The following is a 24,154-nucleotide window of genomic DNA, read 5'->3' as shown; positions in this document are numbered from 1 at the left end:
CTTGGGCTACAATGCAAACCGTCTAGAATAGGCATCTCTTAGAACCTGTCAGAAACAGAGCTCAGGCCCCACCTGAAACTTTTGTGAGAGCCTGCATTTTCATAAGATTTGCAGGTGGTCTGTAGGCACTTTAAGGCATGCAGAACCCAGTGTGAAGAATGCATTGGTTTTGGGAGTAGAAGGATACTTGGGTAGAAGCATACTTCTGAGGCTGGTTATTGCTGTAATCCTGGGTGGGGACATTGTGGACCACCGTGAGTCCATGGCAGGAGGTGTGGAAACAGACTGCTTTATGCGAGCTTTGGGTGTGGAATCAACAGATTGGCATGTGATAAGGGTTGGTAATATGGGAAGGGGAAGAATGGAGGATGCCCTTCTGGGGTAGGTGGTGGCCTGAAGTTGGCGTTACAGGACACCAAGTCTGGGGCAGAGGTAGTGATTTGGGCATTGTCAGTGTGCAGGTGGTACTCGAGGCCTGGGGGTGGGAGAGACAGGAGGGTGGAGAGGTGGTGGTCCCAGATGGAAAGAAGAGGCAAGGACAGCAGGATGTTAAGCAGCTTTCACCTGTGAGCACTGCGCTTGCGTGTTTGACCTTGTCTTTGAGGTGGGTTAGTTGGGGGTTGGACATAGCACATTGCCTACTGGGTGGATCAGCTTTCCATCTGCTGATGATGCCCCTTTCAGATGTGTTTGGATCGAGAAGGAAAGCATCAACTCTGTTATCATCAGCGATGCCCCTGAGGACCTTCACCAGAGGATGCTGGTTGCAGCTTCCCTTTCTGTCAATGCAACCGGTGAGCCAAGGGCTGTGTTCTCTTGTCTGCTCTATCCCCTCCCTCTCCTACGTTACTAAGAATGTTTTAGCCTATAATTAGTGAGCAAGTATGTGCCCTTGCTATAATTTCAGGCTGTTTTCTGACTGCATTGGCTGATGCAAGTTTAAGAAATGGAGCGTACCACGTTTCCTTTTGTATGGGGTGTGGGTGTTGATTTCTTGATGGATCATTCATTCCATCATGCTTATTTACCAAGTAGAACAAATCTAGCTTCTTGGCCCTGGGATAAACTTGATAGCATGATGAGAGGGAGAAGAGTAACGACACAAACATTGTCCCCCACAGGATGAAGGGTGCAGCATGCTGACCAGGCAGATGCTGCAGGGCTCTGTGGGGTGGGACTCCAGGGGGCACTTTGCTGTGGAAGCGTGCCCGCAGGGATGGACTCCGTGGACAAGGGGATGAAGGTTGTGCGGGGGGGGGGGGGGGGCAAATGGGACGTTCTGTAGAGTGAAGTCTGTGCCTGACATCCCTTTTGTTGACTGTCCGACAGGGTCCACCATGCTGCTGAGAGAGACCTCTCTGATGCCGCATGTTCCTGGCCTCCCTGCTCTCCTCAGTGCACTGTTTGCACCAGTGATGGAGTTAAGGTGTGGGCATGTTTATCCATTCTGTCCAGGCTTTGTGAACTGAGAACGTAGGTGGGAGGAGCGGGCACCTCTCTGCCTTCCTCTTTTGGGAGAGGAAATGCATGCAAGGGCACCTGGCCGTGGCACGTCGGGCTGCTTGTTGATCATCCTGGTGCTCCAGTGTGATTGAGGTGGCTTTGCCATCACCGCCACCTACACTTGGACATCGCGCAAGAAGGAGCTCAGGGAGCTTGCACAGATATAGATAGTATCTCGTGGGAGCCTGAGGAAAAGTGGGGCTGGAAAAAAGAAAGTAAGGATAAATGTGCTGATGGCTGTTCTATTAAGGGGCTGCCAAGGTTACTCTATCTTTCCTTGCTATGGGTGGTCTGCAGGACACCTTGTCAGTCATATGGTCATCCTTAACAATGGGGACAGCTGCATCATATGTTTTTTATTTGACAGCTCGTGCGTGCAGAGTGTTATCACCAGGGAAGCACTGGTGGGCTTCTGCAGAGGGGCGGCAGCTGCAGAGAAACAAGGTCTGGTCTTGGGGAAGGCCTCATGCCCCAAGGAGATGCACAGCTGGCTGGGGTGCTGGCACCCACCACCCTCACCCCCCCCCCCACAACCCTGCTTGCTCAGCCCCTCAGCATGTGCCTCTGCAGAGCCCACTAGCACAGTCTCTGATAGTGGTGGTTTTCCAAGTAGGAAATGATCCTGTATGTACTACTTAGAAAAATCTGGAAAAAGCTGAATGGGAAGAAAGTATTGTGATCATTTTTAAACATTTAAAGTATTTTCAGAATTATTATGTATATTTTTTTAACAAATAAAACATTTTTTAGGTTTTCCTACTGTATCTTTTCCATAAATGCATTTTCATATTGTTATGATATCTTTGTAAATACTTATTTTCATAATTGCATTGTATACCACTGAGTGGACGTAAAATGGCTGTTATAAACACTGCCCTATTTATATATGCATTTGTTTCTGACTCCCTCTTGTCCTGAAAGGATTTAATATGCCTTTAAATGTTGGAATTGGACTTTTCTCTCATTTTGCCAAAATGATGTAGGAAATAATCTTGAAGAATAGGGTAGCTTCTGAGTCCTCCCAGGGGAGACAGACCTTTAAGAACAATGCCTGACATGTGGTTATCTATTCAAGAAGAATGCCACTGTGTGGAAGTCAGGAGGCGACTCTGAACGTGCACACAGAAGTTCCTCACTGATTGCTCCTGACCCTCTCCTTGCTTCTCTCACTAGACCAAGCTCCTGCTTGGACTTTTCTGTTAAATACGATCTTTTTTGGAGAGTATGTGTGACAATGGCATATTATTTTTAAAATCGCCAAAGTAGAAAGTGATGATGTTATAGAGATACTTAAGGAAACATGGAGGTAATTGGTATTTAATATTACCATCTTTTGGGGGCATCTAAGTGGCTCGATGGGTTGGGCGTTTGCGTTCGACTCAGGTCTTGGTCCTGGGATTGAGCCCAATTGTCGGCTTCTTGTTCAGCAGGGAGCCTGTTTCTTCATCTCCCTGCTCCCTGCTCATGCTTTCTCTCTCTCTCTCAAATACATTTTTTAATGATTTTATTTATTTATTCATGAGAGACACACAGAGAGAGGTAGAGACATAGAGATCGGCAGGCTCCCTGCAGGGAGCCTGATGTAGGACTTGATCCCAGGACCCCGCGATCATGCCCTGAGCCGAAGGCAGGCACTCAACTACTGAGCCCTCCAGGTGTCCCCTACATGGATACAATCTTTAGAAAAATAAAATACCATCTTTCTAGAAGAAAAATAAAATTACTAGAAGAAGATTGTAAACAATATGTAGTGGTTTGCACATAGCTGATACCTTGTATTCATTTTGTTGAGTTTAGTTTAAAGATGTCAGCATGGGCTAGTTTCTGTGACCATGTGGGTGATACTGGATGACCAGATTCATAGGCTCAGCTAGGTGGTCCCCAGGAGGGAAAGATGGAGCCTGCCTCTGAGTAAGCTTTTTTTTTTAATTTGATAATTTTTTTTAATTTGATTTTTTTTTAATTTGGTAGTAGGAACCATTTTTTGCAGAGCTTTGGAGGGAAAGGGGGTTTAATGTAGGCAAGCTCGTTCCTCTCACCTGAGGCCCAGGGCCTGGTGGCCCTTCAGGGCAGAGTGGCTGCTGTGGGTCTCTGAGTCTTGCTCCCTCTTGGGTGTGGCTCTGGGACAGTTGTAGCTGGCCAGCAGCTGTCCCAGCACAGAGTGCATGTCCTCTGGGTCAGCTCTATCACTGTCTTGTCAAAAATGATGGCAAATTGAAGACCAGAGGGAAATTTTGCTACCTCCAGCACACTGGCAGGGAGTGGGGGGTGGTTATCTCTGCTAGCAAGCAGAGAGCCAGGAGAGGCCACTGTCCGGTCGCATCTGGTACCTGGGGACCACCGACCAGCCGCTGCTCTGCTCCCGGCCCCAGCCCCTCCTCTGTGCTTCCTGCCACCTCCCTTTGCTTTCAGCTAGCCCGGTGACTGGGCCTTGGTGACTCTGCCCCCAAGAAGAAGGGAGTGGGTTTCCTGTCCCCCTTGCCTGGAGCTGCCCTTCGGCACCCCTGTCCCAGGGGGGCTTTGCTTCTCTTGTTGTTCCTGCAGCCCCTTCCCCCCCCCCCCCGTGTGCTTCCCTGAATGTCTGTTCACGTCCACTGTGGTGTCCTCTGTACTATTCTCCTGGCGAGGGTGAAATACGCCATAGCAGTGAGCCTAGTGTTACAGGAAGGGCAGCGAAGATGGGCTAGGGTGTTCTCAGTGTGGTGCCATGGTGCCACCTTTATCTCCCTGCTGGGGTCTTGCCACCGGGTCTCCTGGCTAGTGGAAGGGCACCACGAGTGGTCTCAGCCTGGTGTTATGGCACCTTCCTCAGGGCAGTGCTCCAGCCTTCTGAAACAACAGTATCCACTGGGAAAACTTAAAAATTAATGGGAGTGGGTTAAAAGGGAACTTTGACTTTGTTACTGTTCGTTCTAGTTTCTATGGCTGCATGATAGTTACCCCCAGCAGCCCTCTTGGTACTGTGGGAGGGACTCAGGGCCCACCCTGGACAGCTTGTCACTGCTCCCTGGCATCTGGGTCTTCGGCAGGAGACCCCGACGGCTGAGGGGTGGAAATCACGCCTCAGCCTCTCTGCTCGCATGTCTGGTGACTGATTCTGGCCTGGGGCCGGAGGCCTCAGTGTCTGTTCACGAGGACTTCCTCTGTCCTGTTTGTGTGGGCTCAGTGGGGCTTCTCACAGCGTGATGCCTGGTGCTAAAGGTCAGCATCCTGAGAGAGCTGGGTAGAAGCTGTGTCCCCTTCATGACCAGACACAGAAGTGCCACAGTCACACTCAAGCAGGTGTGTGCTTGGACCACAGAGCCCACTTCTCATTGGAAAGTGTCAGCTTTCTGTTGTAAGAACAGCACGTTGGATGGGAGCTATGGACTTCACTGTCTGTACAATATGCCACTTTCTGTACAGTGATGTATTGTCTGAATTGTTTATGGTGTGATCGTGTACTGTTTTTATAATTAAAAGAATATTGATTTAAGTCATGTTTTTTTTAAAAGATCTTATTTATTTATTCATGAGAGACACACAGAGAGAGAGGCACAGACACAGGCAGAGGGAGAAGCAGGCTCCACACAGGGAGCCTGACATGGGACTTGATCCCGGGTCTCCAGGATCATGCCCTGGGCTGAAGGCAGCGCTAAACCTCTGAGCCACGGGGGCTGCCCTAAGTCATGTTTTTAAAAAGCTTTAAAAAACTTGAGAATAAAGCAAAGGTGTCTTTAAGTATTGGGAGTGTGAGGTGATTGGAATGTGTAGTGAGAGGAGGCACTCTGAGGTCTAGTGGGAAGGCTGTGGTGGCAGGTGGACCTAGGCTTTCTCTCTGGCTTGCCACATGCTTCCAGGCCTGGGGCAGGGTCTCCAGACTCTGAGGTTTCCCTAGTGGTAAAAAAAAGGGCTATTGTGAGCTCATGGGTTTGTTGGGGGGGGGGGTGGTCCCTGAGATGTAGAGTGCTCTCAGCATGGCATATGGGGCCTGGGCGGCACTCTGCAGATGGTAGTGTCCATCCTACTCTTGTTCCTGGCAGCATCACTGGGAAGTGGAAGGAAGCAGAAGGTCCTTCCTGGGGAGTAGCCTCACCAGGATTTGGAAGTGTCAGTAGATTTTTAACAAATGCAATTGTCCCTTAAACAGCATAGCTTGCTGTTGAAGGGAAGCCTTTCTGATAACTGTATTTTCTATGTTACATGTATGCTATACCATGTTCTTGAAATCAAGTGACCTAGAGAAAAATATTTTTTCAACAGATCTCCAAAACATTTTCCAATGTATTCATTGAAAAGAATTCACATGTAACTGGAACTGCACACTTTAAACCCATGTTGTCCAGGGTCAGCTGAACTTTGCAGGTTCATAAGAATGCACACTGCAGAATGTTTAACAGAAGTTTTTATATGGAAGTGTCAGGTTGACTAACTTTTGAGGAAATACATTCCCTTCTTTGGCTCATGGAGGGAGTTCTAGAATATTAGCTTGCAGTACAGGTTGTTGTTTTGTTGTATTTATTTTGAACATAATTGTCTGGAGATGTTAGCTCTTGCAAGCATAACAGTTGTCAGCTTCTATAAACTTGAGTTCCTTTATGTAAGTTGTCTCAGAATGAATTATGTCTCCGGCAGGCCCTTGGCTGTATCTTCATGGAGCACGCTTGCTTTTGTTCCCTGATTTTGGCAGTTCTCCATCTGAGTTTAAAATATGTATTATAAAGGAAGTAAAAATATTTCTGTGGTCCTGATTACTAGTAGGTTCACATAAGTTTGTAAGATCCCCAGAAATGATTCAAAGCCAGTGCTTTGGTTACCTTTATTGATTGAAGGTTTAGAGCCAATGAGCAGGGAGTTACTACCCTGGTGTGGGTCAGTGCAAGGACAGTGGGACTGTCCTTGTTGATGAACATGTTAGTACATGTGAGGGACTTGTGTCAGTGTCACAGCCGTTAGTGAGGTGGAGGTGATGTGACTCTATTAACCTGACGAAGAGCCATTATTAGTTTCACTGTTGGTGGCCTAGGGCTGCTACTGCTTTTCTGGAAATATTTTATGTGAATTGAAATAATAGTAAATTACATTCTATTAAAAATGTGGGGAATGAACTATTTAAAGAGACATTTTGATGACTGTTCTGTAAAGTAGATGCTCAGTACCTAATTTATAAGTCTCAATTCTGGCTCTCTCTTCTTTGACTTAAAGTGAGATTCTCTTTCATTTTCATTGAAGTAAAAGGAAGTCTGTGTGTTTGTGTGTGTATGTCTGTCTCTGGAACTAAGAAAAAAGCTCTGTTTTTGCCTAGATTATTTTCATCAAAACTTTATTGATCTGGATTGTGGGAAAAGGTCTGAGTTAAGAGTCAAAGAAAATGAGCCAAATGTTTTAAAAGGTATTAAGTGTTAATAACTGTTCATTCATTTTATAATTATTTGTTGAACCTGTCTGGGCTATGGTGCTGGTGGTATTCAAACTACCACCTAGGACAGAAGGAGCCTCTGGGGGCATGTCAAAAGAGGAAGAGTTCCCCCTGGAGGAGCCTGACAGGCCTGCAGGGCAGCCAGAGTTGCTGGAGCCTGGTGTGTGGGGGGGGCAGGGAGAATGTGGTTTGAGATGACATGGGGAAGCAAAGCGCAGAGAATGCACACTCTGGCTCAGAGTAGGCTCAGGTTTTGCTCAAAAATGCCACAGGAAACCACTGGAAGCCCTTAAGCAAGGGGGTAAGATGACTGGATTTGTTTTGAAAAGCTAATTAACACTCTCTGCTGCATGGGAACCAGACTTGAAGAAGCAGGAGTAGGTGTGGGGAAGAGGAGTCCAGGCAAGAAGTGGCAGTTGTTTGGGCCAGGCAGGTGGCAACCTAGATGAAGAGGATCATCAGATTTAGGGAAACTTTGAATATGGAAGGTACAGGACACACACTGGAGGGGCGTAGTGGGCAGTTTCTGGTCAAATGATGTAACGATTTGTATTGTGCATACAGCTGTTTCAGGATAGGAAGGTGGGACAAACATCTTGTAAGCTTTTACTTAAGTGCTAGACTTCTTTCACAAGCCATAAATATATGTGTATAACCTTTTCTGCAGAAACCTCACTAATAAGAATTTAACCCATGGGAAGAATTCAAAGGTAGGGAAAAAAACTGAATGTGCTAAAATATTCTTTATGTTATCTGCTGCAGTGAGAATAGAAACCTAAGTGAGGGATTAATAAACATATTTACTGTCCTTATAACTACGTATAAAAACTGGAAGAGCAAATGCAAAAATGAGATTAGTTGCTGTACTCGGGTTGGCAAAACTTCGGATTATTATATTGGCCAGTTCCTTTACCCATTTCTTTTTTTTTTTTTTTAAGATTTTATTTATTCATGAGAGACACAGAAAGAGAGGGAGAGGCAGAGACACAGGCAGAGGGAGAAGCAGGCTCCATTCAGGGAGCCTGATGTGGGACTCGATCCTGGGTCTCCAGGATCATGCCGTGGGCCAAAAGCGTCGCTAAATCGCTGAGCCACCCGGGCTGCCCTGGCCAGTTCCTTTGACGTTAAAATAGTAGTTTAATAATTTTGAAATATTAACTCTTTAAAAAATTTTTCATTTAGGGTTGATCGGGATGGAAAATGCTATACAGGAGTCCTTTGTGGTTTGGGGTGGAATCCAACTACAGGGGCTCCTATACTGCCAGAGCATGACATCGAGCTAGCGTTTGACGTTCAGTTCAACGTGGAGGATATTGTAGAGGTAAGACTGGTGTGTCCATCACGCTGTAGTAGCTGTCTCTCCTGGTTGGTCTACACACCCACTTGGCAGTGAGGGTGGTGTCTGATGTGGTGCTTTAAATACAGACATACACCTCTGGTCCTGGAAATGCTCACTTTACCTTAACCTGCCTGTTTTATTCACCTTGTCTGTATGAAGTAGCTTGGTGTTAGTGGGATCACCATCAGGGATGGTGCTCTCTGAATTACTCCTGTGGGATCTCCTGACACAGTAAGCTTTTCTGTGAAAAGTGAAAGTAAACACCAGGGCAGAAGTACTGCCGTGAATCTCTGTCCAGGTCTCCTTCCAGGTTAAGACAAGCTACACATCTTGCTAGTTCTTGGTGGGAAGCAAGGAAGCCAAGTCCTGGTAGGCCTCATTCTGTTTACAAAGAGGTACCTGCTGAGCAGATACTCTGGAGCCGTTAGGATGAAGCACTTAGAAAGTTAGGGAGCAATTCGACAAAGTAATTTCATGGTTTTTAAATCTAATAATGAAAAGTTGGGGCTTTTATTTTGTATGATTTTACTTTTATATGTTGTAGTTATTCAGTTATTCAGTCTTAGTGCATTATACAAAGTGAGAAATAAAGCTGGTCCTTCACCACAGATGGTTTGAGCAGCACTGCTGTAGAGTACCTGTCTCCTTTTTCTTTTCAGAGGTTGCATAAAGTAGACAAAGTTGGCATCACTTCGTCGAAGGGGGTGGGGAAAAGGAGGTAGTAAGGTGAGCGATGCCAAGCTTGACTTGTCCCCAAGGCATTGCTGTTACCAGTTGTCAGCGTTTCGTCTTATTGATTTAACTGCTCTTTCATTTAGAGCTGCTTTTGGACTTAAAAATACTCCTTAGATCATATGCCTAATGGTAAAATGTAAAATAAAATTTTAAGAAGTATAGGAGAAAATCTGTATGACCTAGGATTTGGCAGTGAGTTTGTAAATGCAACATCAAAAGCACAGTTTGTTAAAGAAAAAATTGAGAAGCTGGACTTTGTCAAAATTAAAAACTTTGATCTGCCAAAGACCCTGCTAAGAGGATGAAAGGACAGACTATGCACAGAAGAAAGTACTTGTGAATTATTTATGTGATAAAAGACCCATAATATGTAAGGTACTCTTAAGACCTGGTAATTTTAAAAAGTAACTAAATGAAACTATGGACAGCAGTAAACACAGATGCTCAACTGTTCCTGTTCATTAGGAAATGGACATTAAGACCATGATGACTGGGACCTCTGGGTGGCTCAGCAGTTGAGCATCTGGCTTTGGCTCAGGGCGTGATCCCAGGGCCTGGGATCGAGTCCCATATCGGGCTTCCTGCATGGAGCCTGCTTCTCCCTCTGCCTATGTTCTCTGCCTCTCTGCCTCTCTGTGTCTCATGAATAAATAAAATCTTAAAAAAAAAAAACCCACAGTGACCTTCCTGTGTGTGCCTATTACGATGACTGACTCAAACCTGACAGTAAAGAATGCTGGAGAGGACGTGGAGCAACAGAAACTGTTCAGTGCAGGTAGAAATGCAGAATGGAACTCCTGTTTTGGGAGACAATATTCTTAAAAGTGGAACACATCTACCGTAAGATCCAAGAATCCCACCCCTAAGTATTTATGTAAGAGATTTGAACACTTACATAAAGTCTGTAGATGAATGGCAATTGCTTCATTCATAATTCATAACTGCTGGAAACTTGTAAAAATCAAGATGTTCAAGATGTCCAATAGGGGAATGCTTGAAGAAACCATGCAATGGTCATGCAGTGGGGCATTCTTCGGCAGTACAAAAGAAGTGAATTGATTCATGCGACATGAGTAGGTGTTGACTGTGTGTCTCCATGGTGGAGAAGCCAGGACTTGGAGTCTGTGTATGATCCCCTTCATATGACATATTCTGGGGAAGGCTAAGCCATAGGTCAGAGAGCAGATTGGCAGTTATTGCAAGCAGAGGAGCTGCTTTGTGGATGCTTGGAGCTGGATGCATGACTCCATGTACCTTTTAACCCACAGAACACTCCTCATGAAGGAGGGGCATGCTAAGGTGTGCATTTGAGACACACACATGATGGGTGATTGCACTGAGGAGGAAAGGAGCTTTGGAAGGCAGTGCTTTGACTGGAACCTATAAGGCTGCCACCTGAAAGCAGCTGCACATAAACACTATTCCCTCCGTGGTCTGGCTGCTTTGCTCTGGAACTGCTTTACATGGTACTGGGGGGGTTGAACAGGCAGCTCCCTGGATGAGGGAGCCAGGTTTCTCATTGGACAGAGGAGTTCCAGACAGGACAGGAGGGCCGGATTGGACTCTGGGACACACGAGGAGCCAGACATCAGTGTGAAATCATGTTTAACTTACACATGCATGGATGCATATTGTGTGTGTATGTAGTGGTGGCTTTATATACATCTGATACCTAGCTCTGTGAGGGCTGATAAACCATGACACCACATAGCCACGATGCCCTAATGACCCCTCAAACCTGGTGCCCAGACTGGTTTTGGATAGGTTTTTCCAGGAAAGGGAACCAGGGCTCCTTGGGGGAGTGACTTCTCTAGGGTTGGAGCAGGGAAAATAAGGGATGAGCCTTAGAGCTTTTTGTAGTGCCAGGAAGTAAAGAAGTGCTCAGACAACAAAAGGTTGGGGGCATGTCAGGGAGACACGTGGGCCAACTGAAAGGGCTCCTATGGGCCAAAGCAACAAAATAAATGTATTGGATTAGAACTCACTGTCAGATGATTATCTGTGTGTCCATAAGGATATAAACGAGGAATAAGAGACAGATCTTGCATACAGAGGAATTGGCAATAGTACCTGTAGACACCTTCCTCCAGGGAGTGGACCTTAATGTGTCCCCAGAGAGTAGACTGGACTTAGGGATGTACTTCCAAGCAGAAAAGGAGGGGAGGGGAGGAGAGACTCTGCAGTGTGAAACCCCAGCAGGCACCACCTCAGCGAAGTGCTCAAGGCCGACATCCCAGTGACCTGTTATGGTGATGGCACCCATGCCCTAGTGTGATGATATAAGAAGGTACCTCACCTTTGGGTGTTCCTCTCCAGAGTTCATCACCTCAGTCTAATCATGAGAAAATGTCACACAAGCCCAAACCAGGGACATCCCATGAAAGATCTGCCCAGAACTCTTTAGAGAATAGTCAGGGTCTTGAAAAACAAGAAAAGGCTAAGAAACCTCTAGATCAGAGGACACTGGGGAGTCATGACACAGGTGCAGGGACAGAGAAAGGACAAGAGGATCTGGTCAGTCTAGAGGGAGCCTGGGCTTTAATAGTAATGCTCCGAGTCAGCTTCTCAGTGGGACTTGCGAGCTGTGAGCATGAGGCGCTCGCTGGCTGGGCTGGGGGGGTGGGCATTTCATTATCTGTCTGTGCAGCTCTGCTGTAGATCTCCAGTTAGTCAGAATGGAAAGTTTTATTATAAAACCATGACAGAGACTGGTAGAACATGGCTTGTCATACCTCTGGGGGTGAGATTACTTCTAGGGCTTCAGTATGAACATTGCAAAGCAAGAAGAATCCATATGATATAGGTAGATGTTGAGCTGTGTGACCTTGTGAACTTAATAAGTGTGATTAGACTGAAAAATCTGAGCTTTTCTTGCTGATTTTTAATTTTTTCTTTTGTTACTGTTTCTTAAATTACAGTAGTGGTTATTGATGTCGTTTGTGTTGTTTTAATAATTTGCTCCAGAAACCATATTGACATAGTTGTGAGAACATGAATTCTGGGGGCACCTGGGTGGCTCAGTTGGTTGAGTGTCCCAACTCTTGATTTCAGTTTAGGTCATGATCTTAGGGTTATGAGATCAAGCCCCACATTGGGCTCCGTGCTCAGCACAGAGTGTGCCTGAGATTCTCTGTCTCCCTCTGCACTTCCCCCCGTTCACTCTTGCTCTGTGTGCTCACTCGTTCTCTCAATCAATAAATAAATATTAAAAAGAATATGAACAACTCTGAATGCTAATGAATTATTTTTAATGTAGAATGCAAGTTATAGTAGAACCATATGAATATTTATGTTGCTATTTATTTACAGATTAATATTCTCAGGGCTGCTATTAACAAGCTAGTGTGTGATGGACCAAATGGATCGAAGTTTCTTGGGCCGGAAAGAATTGCACAGTTACAGGATAATGCTCGTCAGAAACTTCTAGGGTAAGTTGTACACTTTTAAGAAGGTATTAAATATACAAAGCTGCCTTAGCAATTGTGAGAAAGGCTAATTTTAGTTTTCTCTCTTCACTTTTTTACATAAAAATATTTTTTCTGTGAACTTCGTGAAGTTTGACACTCATAAAGTGCTCAGGCCATCTCAGGGTATTTGCCTAAGGGACTGGCACCCAGATCAGAAACAATGCTAGAAAACACTAAAAAATGCTTAAATAAAACTAAAAGAAATCCACCCAAAATCCACATGGGAAGGTGTGGAATGTCATCAGGAGGTCAGATGCTACTTGGCCAACACAACTTCAGTCCTTATGGCACAGGACACTCACTGCCTTGGGCAAACAAGGACCAGTGTGACTGATGATCCTTTCTAGCTCCTTATAGCTGCTGTCAGCAAGGGTGACCATGTTCTGACTAGGCCATAGGGAGGGGTGGGGCGGGGAGGGTGACACTTCAATGACTATATTACATTTGTACAGTTGTGCTAATAACCCTGACCATGACTTGGTTTTTCCAACATTTCTGTCATCCTCAAAATTTCACTCAGATATTTAAAAACTGAATTGTGATAGTTGCATGACTTTACAAATTTATGAAAATTATTGAATTGTATACTTAAAATTTTTAATAGTTGTACATGAATTGTATCTCAAGCTGTTTTAAAAACAGAAGCCTAGTTGTAGCCTAGCTGTAAGCGGCACCCTCCTGATCCCAACCCTGGCAAATCCTGATCTACGCCCAGTCTCTGTGGATTTGCCTTCTCCATAAACCTGATGTAAACGGAATCATGGTGATTTTGATTTTCTTCTTTTAAATCCGGCTTCCTTCGCCTAGCACATGTTTGCGGCTCATCTATGTTGTAACATGTTCTTTCTGGTCACTGGGTGATACTCCATAGTCTGTGTGCCACATTCTGTTTGCCAGTTGATGAAATGTGTGGATTGTTGCCAGTATCAGGCTGTGGTGAATACGCTACTGTGAGGAGTTGTGTAAAGTCTTAGGGTGAATGTTTACTTCCAGCTCCTTGGGGTAGAGATCTAGGGAGTATCATTGGTAGGTTATACGATGAATTCCTGTTAATTTTTTAAAGAACGGCCAAACCATTGTCCATGTTGCCTGGCCTTTTACATTCCTACCAGCACTCGCCATCATCGTCACCATCGGCATATGTGTTGACAGTCTGGTGGTGTATCGCTCTGGTTTTATTTTGCATTTCTTTAATGACTAATGATAGAGAGCATCTAACCAATTATGTATCTCTTGGTGAAATATCTGTTTAAATCTTTTACCCATTTTTAAATTGAGCTGTCTTATTTTTGAGTTGTAGAAGCTCTAAATTCTGGCTAAAAGTTTCCTAGTGGATATACTATTTGCAGATATTTTCCCAGCATGTTGTCTTCGTTTTCTTAATGCTATCTTCTGAAGAACACAATGTTTAGATTTGATGATGGCTGCTTTATCTTTTTTTTTTTTTTTGGCTTATGCTTTTGGTGTCATATCTGAAAAATCTTTGCTAAGCTCAATGTGACAGAAGTTTTTCCTCTTTTATATTTACTTGGTGTATTTTAGTTTTTGGTCTGTTGTGAGATGACACTTTTATATAGTATAAGATGTGAGAGTCTAAAGTTCATCTTATTTCAGATGAACATCCATTCATGACAATCTCACTTGCTGAAAAGCTCTTACTTTTGGAAATGCTTTGGCTCCTGTCAAAAATGAATTGGCCACAAACATTTTAAAGGTTTATTTCTGGACTATTTTATTCTACTTATGTGTATTTTATGCCAATACTTGTCTTGCATTATATTGTCTTGATTGCTATGGCTTTATACTTAGTCTTGAAATTGGGTAATGTTAGTCTTCATATTTTGTTCTTGTTTTTCCAAATTATGCTTACTATTCTAGATCCTTTTCCTTTTCCTAGACATTTATTTTTTTAATTTTATTTTTAAGTAATCTCTGGACCCCATGTGAGGTTCAAACTCAAAACCCTGAATTCAGAGTCACATGCCGCACAACTGAGCCAGCGGCCTTCTCCCCCCCCCCCCCCATATACATTTTAGGATTGGCTTGTCAGTTTCTGCAGTAAACCTTGCTGAAATTGTAGTAGGGATTGTGTTGGATCTGCAGATCAGTTTGTGGAGATTTACCATCTTAACAGTATTGATTTTATGTGCTTCATGAAGATGGAATGTTTAGTAGTTTTCTGTTCACTTTGCTTCTTCTAAGTTTGTATAGTTTTCGGCGTGCAGGTCTTATGCTTTTAATTATTTCTAAGTATTGTAGTCTTTTGGATGCTATTGTGAATGAAATTATTTTATTTTTGGATTATTCATTGCTAGAAATGAGGAATTGATTTTTATGTTTTGATCTTTATCCCATGACCCTGTTAAACTTATTAATACTAGTAGCTTTTGTAGATTCTTTAGGATTTTTCTCTCACATATAGGAGAATATCTGTGGGTAAAGACAGTTTTTTCTTCCTCCTTACTGACCTTTGTGCTTTTGGCTTCTTTTTTTTTCTGGTTTTATTTATTCATGAGAGATGCAGAGAGAGAGAGAGGCAGAGACATATGCAGAAGGAAAAGCAGGCCTGTGGGGAGCCTGATCCAGGACTCAATCCCAGGACCTTGGGATCATGATCTGAGCCAAAGGGAGATTCTCAAAGCATCTTTGTCTTGTTTGAGTTTTAGAGAGAAGGCATTAAGTTGTTCACTATTATTATGTTAGCTCTAGGTGTTTCGTGGTTCCTTTTTGTCAGGTTGGAGAATTCCTTTCTGTTCCTGGTGTGCTGAGAGCCTTTACCAGGAAAGGATGTTGCATTTTGCCAAATAATTTTCTGTCCTTGAGATAATCATGTTTGTTTTCCCCCCCCTTTCATTCAGTTTTTATGGTATATTGTATTATACTGTACATTACACACTTGTTTTTGGATGTTAAAATTAGCCTTGCATTTCTGTTTTGAGCTCCACATGGTGTATAATCCTTTTTATATATTTGTAGATTGTTTGCAATATGTTTTTGTTTAAGGATTTTTCCATCTGTGTTCTTGAGGGTGGTTGGTTTATCACAAGCTTCCTTGTGATATCTTTGTCTGATTTGGTATCAGGGTAAAACTGGCTTCCAAGAATGTGGTGGGAAGTGTTCCCAGCTACTCTGTTTCTGAGAGTTTGTGTAAGATTGGTATTATTTCTTCCTTAAACATTTGACAGAATTTTTCAGTGAAACCATCTGAGCTTGGACTTTTCTTTGTGAAGAAATTTTAAGTTACAAATTCAATTTCTTGTGTTTTAGGTCTGTTCAGATTCTCTGTTTCTATCACTTCTCAGCCTTTTGGCTAAGATCAAGTGCAGATTTTCTATTTCTTTTTAAGTAGTTTTGGTAATTTGTGTCTTGTAGGAGTTCACTTAAATTGACTAATTTGTTGGCATAAAGTTCAGAATCTTTTTATAATCCTTTTCTTTTTAAAAAAGGTTTATTTATTTTAGAGAGAGAGAGAGAGAGAGGGCGAGAAGGGGAAGGGGCAGAGGGAGAGGGAGACTCCCAAGCAGACTCCCCACCGAGTGCACAGCCTGACCTAGGGCTTGATCCCAAGACCCTGAGATCATGACGAGCTAAACTAAGAGTCGGACACTTAACCGACTGTACCCTCTTGCCCCGGCACCCCAGACTAGTTTCTATTGACTGGTCCTTACATTTACTGCTGCTCTACCCTGCCATCTGAGCTCTGCAGGTGTGCTGTGTTGTAGGGGATTGTCCATTTTGGTCATTGTACTTTTCAACTCCAGAATTTTTTTTGTATAGTTTTTAATTTTTATTGCAATTATCTTTGAGTCATTGTCCTATTTTCCTGTATTTTCTTTAAACGTGGATTGCTTTATTAATTCTTTGTATATACTCACGGTGGCTGCTTTGAAGTCTTGTGTGCTAAAACCCACATTTGGGCCCACTCAGATTCTTTGGGATGCTTCCCAAATGTAGATCACACATCCTGTTTCTTGTGAAATGTCTCATGCTTTTTTGCTGAAAATTGATTAATTTTTAAAATTTTAGTTTCACACGTAGGGTCAGTGATTCATCAATTGTATATAACACCCAGTGCTCATCACATCATGTGCCCTCCTTAATGCCCATCACCCATTTACCCCATCCCCCCCTAACGACCCTCAGTTCGTTTCCCAGAATTAAGAGTCTCTTGTGGTTTGTCTCCCTCTCTGATTTCGTCTTGTTTTATTTTTCCCTCTTTTCCCCTATGATCCTCTGTTTTGTTTCTTAAATTCCATATGAGTGAGATTATATGGATCTTTCTCTGACTTATTTCACTCAGCATAATATTCTCCAGTTCCATTCATGTTGTTGCAAATGGCAAAATTTCAAGGTTATTTTGATGGCTGAATACTCCATTGTGTCTATATACCACATCTTCTATATCCATTCATTCTTTTTTTTTACATTTATTTTTTTTAATTAATTATTTATTTATGATAGTCACACAGAGAGACAGAAAGGCAGAGACACAGGCAGAGGGAGAAGCAGGCTCCATGCACCGGGACCCCGACGTGGGATTCGATCCCGGGTCTCCAGGATTGCACCCTGGGCCAAAGGCAGGCGCCAAACCGCTGTGCCACCCAGGGATCCCTATCCATTCATTCATTGATGATCATCTGGGCTCTTCTATATTCTGGCTATTGTGGACATTGCTGCTATAAACATTGGGGTGCATGTGCCCCTCTGAATCACTATGTTTGTATCCTTTGGGACAAATACCTAGTAATGTAATTGCTGGATCCTATAAGCCTCCATACTGTGTTCCATAGTGGCTGTACCAGCTTGCATTCCCACCAGCAGTGTAAGAGGATTCCCCTTTCTCTGCATCCTTGCCAACATCTGTTGTTTCTTGACTTGTTCATTTTAGCCATTCTGACTAGTGTGTGGTTTTGATCTGTATTTTCCTGATGCCGAATGATGTGGGGCATCTTTTCATGTTGGCCATTTGTGTGTCGTCTTTGGAGAAATGTCTATTCATGTCTTCTGCCCATTTCTTCAATGAGGTAGTGTAGCAGTATATAGGGTCCTGATCCCCCTGCAGGGTTCTGCAGGATATGTTTCCCTCCGTGTTGTGAGGCCACTGATACTTGGTTTCTGTTTTCCTTTTTGTTTTAGTTCTCCTTTTTATTTTCATCCTGGCTTACTGGGAGTTGTTCTTGGGTGTGCATTGTTTAGTGTTCAGCCAGTGATTAATGAGAAGTTGTACTTCAATACCTAAGCCTTTAAGCTTCTCTCTGCTAGGAGATGTACTTGTGGTTTGGGGAGTGCAGCCAAAGTTCAGGCAATTCTGAACTCTTCCCTGGTTTTTATTTTTTCCCAGGACTTTCTTGTGCATGCGTGGCTCCTCTCAGTCATCCAGGGCTCTGTGGCCAGCTAAGGGCTGCCATCGGTCCTGTCTGCATGTGTGAGAGGCCTCCTCATCCCCCAGGGAGTGTGTGGAGGGCCTGCCTGGCCCTCTTATACTCTCACTCCCAAGACCTTCCTTTTGGGCTTCTAGATTGTCTGTTGGTCTGCCCAGGCCCCAAGGAGGACCGTGACCTAAGGCTAGCAGAGCCATGGGCTTTCCCCATTTATTTGCTGACAGTGTTGCCAGACAGGAGGGTTTTTCACCCTCTGCACCTAATCAAGTAAGCTCAGTCTGGCTGTGACGAAGGTGCTGGTTTTTATGGCCAGACTGGCCCTGCTAGTCCCTCAGGTCCTAGATTGAGCTGGGGGTGAGTGGGAGGAGCTAGCCCCAGGCCGGAGCTCCACCCCAGACTCCACTCTTCCTACCTGAATTCAGCGGTTCTTTGTGAATGAATACTTCTCAACTTGTTTGTTTTTGGCTAATTTCCAGAGCCTTCAAATGTTTGGGAATTTGTGGGGTTGGGTTTTTTGTTTGTTTGTTTTAGTATTTTGTTGAGTTTTACAGTTGTTTTGGGGGCAAGAAGATTTCCTGACCTCTATACTCTGTTCATTGCTAGAAGTCTCTAACTCTGCCTTTTTAAGCTGATGGCGTTTCCAGCTTGTCAGGCTGTCTAAGAGGAGAGGACATAAAATCCGTGTTCCATTCAGTGATGCAGCGATGTATGGGCCGGAGCAACGCTGCTTGCTGTGAAGGGACGGGGAGAACGGGGGGGCTGGTCCTCTGCACCTGTACCTGCGCTCTGTCGTCCTGTTTTTTAGTGGATAGTGGATTATTCTCTGGTCATAGCTACATAAATCTTGACCTTTTAAAAATTTACTGTAGTTATAATTCTGGATTTAAATCTTTTTTTAATCATAGTTTTTTCGGTTACTGACATATAATTAAGATTTAATTCTTATTTTTAATTTTAGTTTGTTCTGTCAGTTGAAACCAAGACAGAGAGTTGTCCCTAAGTGGCATGAAAAGCCATATGAATGGAATCAGGTGAGTGAGAAATAGTGCCGTGAGGACAGCCTGCCCCCTAGGAGTGCATGGCAAGGGTCGTGGAGGGTCCTGAGAGAGTAGAATGGGACAGGCATTGTGGACGGTTCTCTTGGCTCATGGGCTGGTGTCATAGGGATGTGCTGTCTCTCAGTGGTGCGCTCTCTCTGATGCCAAGGGCGACTGCCTGTTAACTTTGAATGAAGTAGATCCAGACATATTGGCATGGCCCCAGTCTGCTCCACTCTCTGACAGTGCACCACAGCGAGGTGGCTTAACCGGCAGACATTTATTTTCTCATAATTCCAGAGGCTGGAATTTGGAGGTCAGGGCACCAGCACAGCTGGGCCAGGTTCTGACGAGGGCCCCCTTCCTAGCTGGGAGACACGAGCCCACATACTGTGTCCTCACATGGCGGAGAGAGGTGAGCTCTCCCTCGTGTCTCTTCTGAGAAGGGCTCTCATCCCATTGTGAGGGCCTTGCCCTGATGACCTCATAGAACCCCACTTACTACCCAAAGGCCCCATCTCCAGATACTGTGACAGTGGGGATTTGAACTTCAACTTATGAATTTTGGAGCACAGTTCAGTCCACAGCAGTGGGGGAAGTCAGGCAGGGCCCACCTGGGGCACCCTGATGTTTACATTTACATGGAAAGTTTAGAAAACAGAGTAAAATTTGACCTGGAGGGAACTAAAGGAGGGGCTTTCAGCTTTAATTCTAGAGCCAGGGATGTGTTTGTACAGACACCAGCTGCAGTTGAAGCAACAAGATGCCCCGAGATGTGTGGTGCTTTCCCATCTGAGTCTGAAGGAGGATTTCCTTTGTCGTGTGCTCCTTGTCTGGTGCCCCTCTCTAGAGCCCTCAGGACAGACTCTGAGCCAGCTCCCTGAGTGCAAGGCTCTGCCTGTGACAGGAGGGGCGCCAGCACCTTTCCTGCAGACTCTGTGGTGTTCAAGTTAATAGCAGGACTGACTTTGAAAGCAGAACTTTATTTAGAGGTTGATGTGTTTTAGGAAACCTATGCATACTTGAAAGCTTGAGACAGTGTTGCAGTTCATGTTGGGGGTGGGGGGGACGCCTGTGAGCTTCCAGGAAAGGTCACTGTATTATTAAAGGTACGTTGTCAGACACAGAGCAGTGAGTGCTGGGAGAGGACTGAGAAAGGTGTTCTAGAAATACCTTTCGAAACTGAAAGACGACTTTCTCTGGTCTAACATGTCTGTCTGTCTGTCTCTCTCTGTGTGTGTGTGTGTGTGTGTGTGTGTGTGTGTCTAGTTATATATAGTCATTGTACTTACTTTAACTGATGTCTAGAATAATCCGTGTCCTGGAAAGGTCTGACTGGTCCTTTTGTCTCCCCCTCAGGTTGACCCAAAGCTGGTCATGGAGCAGGCTGACCGGGAAAGCAGCCGAGGGAAGAACACCTTTCTCTACCAGCTCCACAAACTGATTGTTCTCAATACCTAGCTGTGCCGGCAGCTGGTATCCCAGTTCCTCCTGAAGGAACCGAGACCCACCCCAAACACAGCTGGATTAAAGCATCTGCAGATGACTTTCTCTGTATCTGAATGTGACAGTCTTTGCCTGCTGCATCCGAAAGGTCTTCTCCATCCTGCTTCCTCTTCCATGTGGGTGGTGGCTGGAGAGTGGTGTTTCTGTTCAGCTGGGAAGGATTGGAAAGTCTTGTCTTTTCTAGAAACAGAAAATCACTGTGTTAAAGATTTAGGGAAAATCCACTGGCTGAAAGAAGACTTTGGAAAAGAGATGTATTTTGCTTTAAATCTATTAAGGTAAATATAAATAGCTGAACATGTAAGGTTCTGGTATGTGCTAGTATGTTCTGTTTCATTACAGTGATTTAACCTGGGATATAGGGGAACCACCATCCCAAACCCCAGGTTACCACAAAGGAGAGCTGCGTGTTTCTTGTGGCATTTTGTCATTTTTTTTTCCATGAGGGAAAGTATTTAAGTTTGGTAAAACTAACTTTAGTTTTGTATATTTTAGATTTTTATCTACCTTATAATTCTAAGTCCAAATTTTGGAAATCAGGGAGATTATCTGGCAACTAGTATATTTATGTTAAAGCAATAAAAGCATTAGACTAAGTTTCTGTTTCTGACAGTTTTTAGTCAGAAGAGATTAAAAGCTATTTCATTCTAAAACCTCAGAATTGAGAAAACCGGTAAAGGGGAGTATAGGCCTCTTGGTGAAAGTGAAGTCAAGTCAAGGTCACATGAGAACAGCCGTCACTGCGCAGCGGCAGGAGCAGATCCCCGCTGGCTCCCACGGGTGGCAGAGGTGCCGGCATCAGGATCTGCGAGGGGCAAGTTGGAAGCACAAGAGAAGCGCTCTGCCTACACTGGCTGGTTCACAGCAGGGCAGCTCGTGAGAAAATCCGAGAAGCCTGTGTATCTGGGGGCCATGGGGTGGTGACCAGGAGCTCGTGTACAAGGACTGGGAAACTGGCAGTCTGTGGAGCTTCTGTAAACTGGGGGCCCAGCCCGTTTTCTGCTAGGCCTTGTTGGGCTGCAGGCCTGGCAGTCAGCAAGCCTGTGGGGGCGCACAACACTGTGTGCATCATGGTGTCACTGTCATGAGCTTCTGGGCACCGTCACGCATGTCTTACTTGCCCCTGGTCTTGCTGAGCCTAAAGCCAAAACTGTGCAGATGTGGGACTCTGGGAATGCATTCCCCAGCCGTGGGCAGGAGGTGGGCACCACGTTGGCAGCACCACCTGTGCCATGCCTGAGAGCAACCAGAAGTTCAGCTTGAATTGAAGGTCGGCACTCAGCCTGTCTTTTCAGAAAGATCTCGTGGGAAACGATAGGAGACTCCACCCAGCTGGGTGCTCTTCACTTTGCCAGGGTCTAAGGCAGGTGCCGTGGTAATCCAGGTGGGGTCATCATGGCAGCAGATGGTCCCGTGAGCTGTCCTGTGCTCTTTCTGCTGTTTGTGTTCCAAAGTTCCATGAGTGGTTAAAAAATTACATAGTACTGAATGGCTTGCTGTAAAAAAAAAAAAAAAAAAAAAAAAAAATCCAGCTCCTCTGTTTCTGTGGTTCTAATCTTTTTTAAAAAAACATTTGGATTCTTCTTTTTTTTCTGGAATTGCCTCCATCTTGGTAAATATTACATCAGGTAAATCATGCTGCTTCTCAGTTTCCACCATTAGTCATTATTTACTTGCTGCTAGAATGAGTGAAGACTGAGCTCTTTACATCATTCTGTGCTTGGTTCCTCCATCACCCCATGCAGCCACATTGCGTAGCTGGTTAATTCTGTCCTCGTTCTTCACAATAGCTCTACTTTCTGCCAAACCAAGTAGCACATTTGATGGCTTCTTTATTCCCACATTATTTTTTTGTGTTTTTTTAATATTTTATTTAACTTCAGTTGGCCAACATATAGCCCCCAGTGCTTATCTCATCATGTGCCCTCCTCAGTGCCCGTCACCCAGTCACCCTCCTTCCCTCCAGTGACCCTCATTGTGTCTTCCAGAATTAGGAGTCTCTCATGGTTTGTCTTCCTCCATAATTTTTCCCCACTCAGTTTCCCTCCTTTCCCTTATGGTCCCTTTCACTATTTCTTCTATTCCACGTATGAGTGAAACCATATGATTGTCTTTCTCTGATTGACTTATTTTCCTCAGCATAATACCCTCTAGTTCCATCCACATCGATGTAAATCGTGGGTATTCGTCCTGACAGCTGAGTGATAATCCATTATATATACATATGTCATCTTTAACCATTCATCTGTCAAAGGACATTGTGGCTCCTTCCACAGTTTGGCTACTGTGGACGTTACTGCTTAATGAACATTGTTCCCCACATAATTTGAAGTTAGGTGATAACTCCCTTGCTGTTCACATGCATGCTTTTCTGGTTCCGTGGTGTTTTTAAAGTTTTTAGTTAAATTCCAGTTAGTTAATATGCAGTGTGATATTAGGTTCAGGAGTACAGTGTAAGAGATCAACACTTCCATACGTGACCCACCCGGTGCTCATCCCAAGTGTGCTCCTTCATCCTCATCACCTGCCCCCCCCCATCCTCCCCTTTAGTGACCATCAGTCTGTTTTCTGTAGTTACGAGTCTGTTTCCTGGTTTGTCTCTCTTTTCCCCCTTTTCTCATTTGTTTTGTTTCTTAAATTCCACATATGAGTGAAATCATACAATGTTTGTCTTTCTCTAATTTTATTTAGCATTATATTCTCTAGATCCATCCATGTTGTTGAAAATGGTTAAGAGCTCATTCTTTTTTGTGGCAGAGTAATATTCCAGTGTATATATACTACGTCTTCTTTATCCATTCAGTTGATGGACACATAGGCTGTTTCCATATCTTGACTATATAATGCTGCTGTAAAACATAGGGATGCGTGCATCCTATCATTTTGTGTTTTTGTATTTTGTGTTTTGATTTAGTGTTTTTGTATTTTGGGGTAAATACCCAGTAGTGTAATTACTGGATCATTGGGTAGTTGGTTTTGTTGTTGTTTGTTTTGTGTTTGTGTGTGTGTGTTTAGGATGATTGTATTTAAGTTAGAACCTCCATGCTGTTTTCCAGAGTGGCTGCACAAGCTTGCATTCCCACCAACAGTGCAGGAGGGTTCCCCTTTCCTCCATATCCTCTCCAACATCTCATTTCCTTTGTTGTTGATTTTAGCCATTCTGACTGGTGTGAGGTGGTATCTCATTGTGGTTTTGATCTGTATTTTCCTGACGCTGAGTGATGCTAAACATCTTTTCATGTGTCTGTTGGCCATGTGTAGGTCGTCTTTGGAGAGATGTCTCTTCATGTCTTCTGACCACTTCTTGACTGGATTATTTGTTTTTTGGGTGCTGAGTTAGATAAGTTCTTTATAGATTTTGGATTCTAACCCTTTATCAGATATGTCATTTGCAAATATCTTCTCCCATTTTGTTGGTTGTCTTTTGGTTTTGTCAACTCTTTCCTTTGCTGTGCAGAAGCTCTTTATCTTGATGAAGTCCCAATAGTTCATTTTTGCTTTTGTTTCCCTTGCCTTTGGTGATGTGTCTAGCAAGAAGTTGTGCTGAGGTCAAAAAGCTTGCAGCCTGTGTTCTCCTCTAGGATTTTGATGGTTTCCAGTGTCACATTTAGGTTTTTAACGCATTAAACTCATTTCTGTGTCTAGTGTAAGAAAGTGGTCCAGTTTTATTCTGCACGTGGCTGTCCAGTTTGCCCAACACCATTTGTTGAAGAGACTGTCCTTTTTCCCATTGGATATTCTTTTCCTGCTTTGGTGAAGACTAGTTGACCATCTTTTCTCATGTTTTA

The 24,154-nt window shown here is 44.1% G+C and overlaps 1 protein-coding gene across 1 annotated transcript in view; it reads left to right on the top strand.

Annotated features, from left to right (window-relative positions):
• TDRD9 (tudor domain containing 9) overlaps window positions 1-20,725 on the top strand; it is a 109,867-nt gene extending 89,142 nt beyond the window's left edge. Inside the window, 6 exon segments of the mRNA XM_055304236.1 lie at window positions 685-794; window positions 1,330-1,426; window positions 8,084-8,222; window positions 12,285-12,403; window positions 18,782-18,854; window positions 20,220-20,725. Coding sequence (XP_055160211.1) covers window positions 685-794; window positions 1,330-1,426; window positions 8,084-8,222; window positions 12,285-12,403; window positions 18,782-18,854; window positions 20,220-20,321 — 640 coding nt within the window. The 3' untranslated portion in view covers window positions 20,322-20,725.
• The last annotated feature ends 3,429 nt before the right edge of the window (window positions 20,726-24,154 follow it).

This window comes from Nyctereutes procyonoides, unplaced genomic scaffold, assembly GCF_905146905.1.
Source record: "Nyctereutes procyonoides isolate TBG_1078 unplaced genomic scaffold, NYPRO_anot_genome, whole genome shotgun sequence".
Classification (NCBI taxonomy): domain Eukaryota; kingdom Metazoa; phylum Chordata; class Mammalia; order Carnivora; family Canidae; genus Nyctereutes; species Nyctereutes procyonoides.
The sequence above is the reverse complement of the archived record's forward strand: the minus strand, read 5'-3'. Positions and strand labels throughout refer to the sequence as shown.